This window comes from Octopus bimaculoides, chromosome 2, assembly GCF_001194135.2.
Source record: "Octopus bimaculoides isolate UCB-OBI-ISO-001 chromosome 2, ASM119413v2, whole genome shotgun sequence".
In the NCBI taxonomy this organism is placed as follows: domain Eukaryota; kingdom Metazoa; phylum Mollusca; class Cephalopoda; order Octopoda; family Octopodidae; genus Octopus; species Octopus bimaculoides.
In genome coordinates this window covers 51,832,760-51,835,455 of record NC_068982.1, presented here as the reverse complement: position 1 = coordinate 51,835,455, position 2,696 = coordinate 51,832,760, and the positions used below count along the sequence as shown (strand labels likewise).

The window sequence follows — 2,696 nt, the reverse complement described above, 5'->3', positions numbered from 1 at the left end:
TGTATTATAGTGCATTGTTGTACCATTCAAAACTTTTTATTCTTTACAAACAATACACAATGCTTCAAGCGAACTACAATACTCTCCTACATTCTCTATATAAAACTGAACAGAATATTAGGCACAGGTGTGGCTATGTGGTTAAGATGTTTACTTTCCAACCACATGGTTTCAGGTTCAGTCCCACAGCATAACTCTTTGGGGAAGGTATTTTCTGCTACAGCCCCAGGGCAACCAAAACTTTGTGAGTAGATTTGGTAGTAAGAAGCCTGTTGCATCTGTGTATGTGTGTGTGTCTTTGTCTTAACATTGTGTGACAGCTGTAAATGAGTGTCACTGACATTCAGTTCTAATATTCTGTCAGAAAATGTTTGGCTCTAGGAAAATATTATCTTGATTGGAAAACAGATGAATAAGTACCAGTCAAACACTGGGGGTCAATGTAATTCACTAACCCCTCCCCTAAAATTGCTGGTCTTGTGCAAAAATTAGAAAGAATTATTAGTTCAAATTCTGGGAGTTAACTTCCCTGGCTTTGTTGATCTAAATTAGTCATTAAGAACTTATTTTTCTCATCACTAAAGGTGTAATTATTATAATTAATTAAAATTTCTTGAAATTTTAATTAATTTTATGATGTATGTGTATGAAATGCAATGCTACATGGTAGTGAGATTTAGACCTTGAATGCAGAAGACATGTGAAGACTAGAGAGGAATGAATCAGGTGTGCTCTACTGGATGTGCAATGTCAGTGTGCATGTGCGACAGAGTGCTAATGTATTGAGAGAAAAGTTAGGTATGAGAGAAATTAAATGCAGTGTACAAGAAAGAAAACTGTGCTGGTTTGGTCATATGGTGCATAAAAACATGTCAATCACTTAAAGTGGATGAAACTTGTGGAAGAGAGAGAGATCCTGGAAAACATGGGGTGAAGTATTGAAGGCCAGTTTCAAAATGCTGAGACTTATGAAGAAGATGACAAAGATCAAGATATATGTTGCATTGTCGTATTCAAGAAGACTCCCCCACTACAACAGAATTGATATCCTAAAACCAATTTGGTAGTGCTTGTCCACGAGGAGCTCTGCTTTGTCAACTTCCTCCCACCACCTATATTCCATCCCCTAACACCTATCACTTCTATTACCCGAGAGCACAGAATAGGCACACACTACACCTGCACCTCTGGCTATCCCAGTTACCTTTATTCCCCCACCCACCCAATTACCTTCTTTCCCAGCCTACAGTCTTCACCAATCACCCCCTTTCTGTGCTTTCTCTCCCCTCCCTGTGCTGCTTTCTATCATCAACTCCTTACTTGTTTGGTATCATCCTCAATGCCCTCACAAATTTTGGCATAAGGCCAGCAATTTCAGGGAAGGGATAAGTTGATTAATTTGATCCCAGTGTTCAAGTGGTACTTATTTAATTGATCTCGAATGGATGAAAGGCAAAGTTGACTCAGTAGAATTTGAACGCAGAACATAAAGATGGACAAAATACTGCTAAGCATTTTACTCAACATGCTAATGATTCTGCCAGTTTGCCACCTTGAATAAAAATAAATATTACATTTGACACAGTAATCTTGATGCTTAAGCACCAGGTCTGTTAAAAGACACAAGGTAATAATCATAAAAGGAAAACAAGAAGCAATAACTGCAAGAAAAAATACCATTTTTCATAGGGATAGGTTTAAATAGATATATTGAAGACTCGGTAAGTAGTAGTAATTTAGATTTTGCGAATGGCTTTTAAATTATTTAATATTTTATTAAATTTTCAGTTAAATTAAGTTTTTGAAAAAATCAAACATATAAAATGAAGAATTAATATAACTGAAATAGTTTTGTATGTTTTTCTCTCCCCACCTTCAGTGGTATATTCATGTTCTTTCTTTGGAACATATATATACGTGTGTGTGTGTGTGTGTGTGTGTATGCTCCAAAGAGAGAACACAAATATGATAAAGGAATGGGATAGAGGAGAAAAACATATTTGGAATGTGTAACATATATATATATATTGTTAAATATTATTATTTTCAAAAATTATGATAGTTCTTAAAAGCCAGGAAAGCATAACCAAGTATGAATAATTAAGAATTCTATCCCAGTAACATTGGTTACATATTCCAAATTAAAATGGCTAAGTTACCTCCAAAGAACAGATACAATAATTTGTGTAGTTCATATGTTATTTCAAAACCAAATCCTTCACCAACAACTACATGCCAACGTCCCTTGAATTTTTTATCCATGGCTTCTTTAATTGATCGAGCAGCCAATTCATTATTGTCTACAAACTTCTCACAGGCAACAATGACAAGTTCCAGTGTTTCTGTTTTCATTTCCGGGACCATGTCTGAATATTTGACAAGAGCATACCCTGGGAGAGCAGCTTTCTGTTCAGCTTCCTTCTTTTCAGTTGTTTCAGCCATTTGTACTTCACATACGTATTTCAAAGTTTATTTGTCTTTCATTTCTCCAAGGCAATACTGGAAATACTTCTAAACTGCAAAGATAAAGCAGCCTTAATGGGTATGTGCCAACACCACTATTATCTTAAACAATTACATCATATATAACACTCTTCACCTCTTTCTTGCCTTTAAACCCAACCTTTAATCTGTTGTTGTTACATTCACTACTGCCACAGAGTTGTCTGTGATTAAAATGTTTGCTTTGCAATTAC

The 2,696-nt window shown here is 35.5% G+C and overlaps 1 protein-coding gene across 1 annotated transcript in view; it reads right to left on the bottom strand.

Moving 5' to 3' along the window:
- The window catches only part of LOC106867403 (dynein axonemal light chain 4-like), a 2,630-nt gene extending 188 nt beyond the window's left edge, over positions 1–2,442 (bottom strand). Inside the window, exon 1 of the mRNA XM_052965845.1 lies at positions 2,160–2,442. Coding sequence (XP_052821805.1) covers positions 2,160–2,442 — 283 coding nt within the window. The remainder of the gene's footprint in view (positions 1–2,159) is intronic.
- Positions 2,443–2,696: the final 254 nt, after the last annotated feature.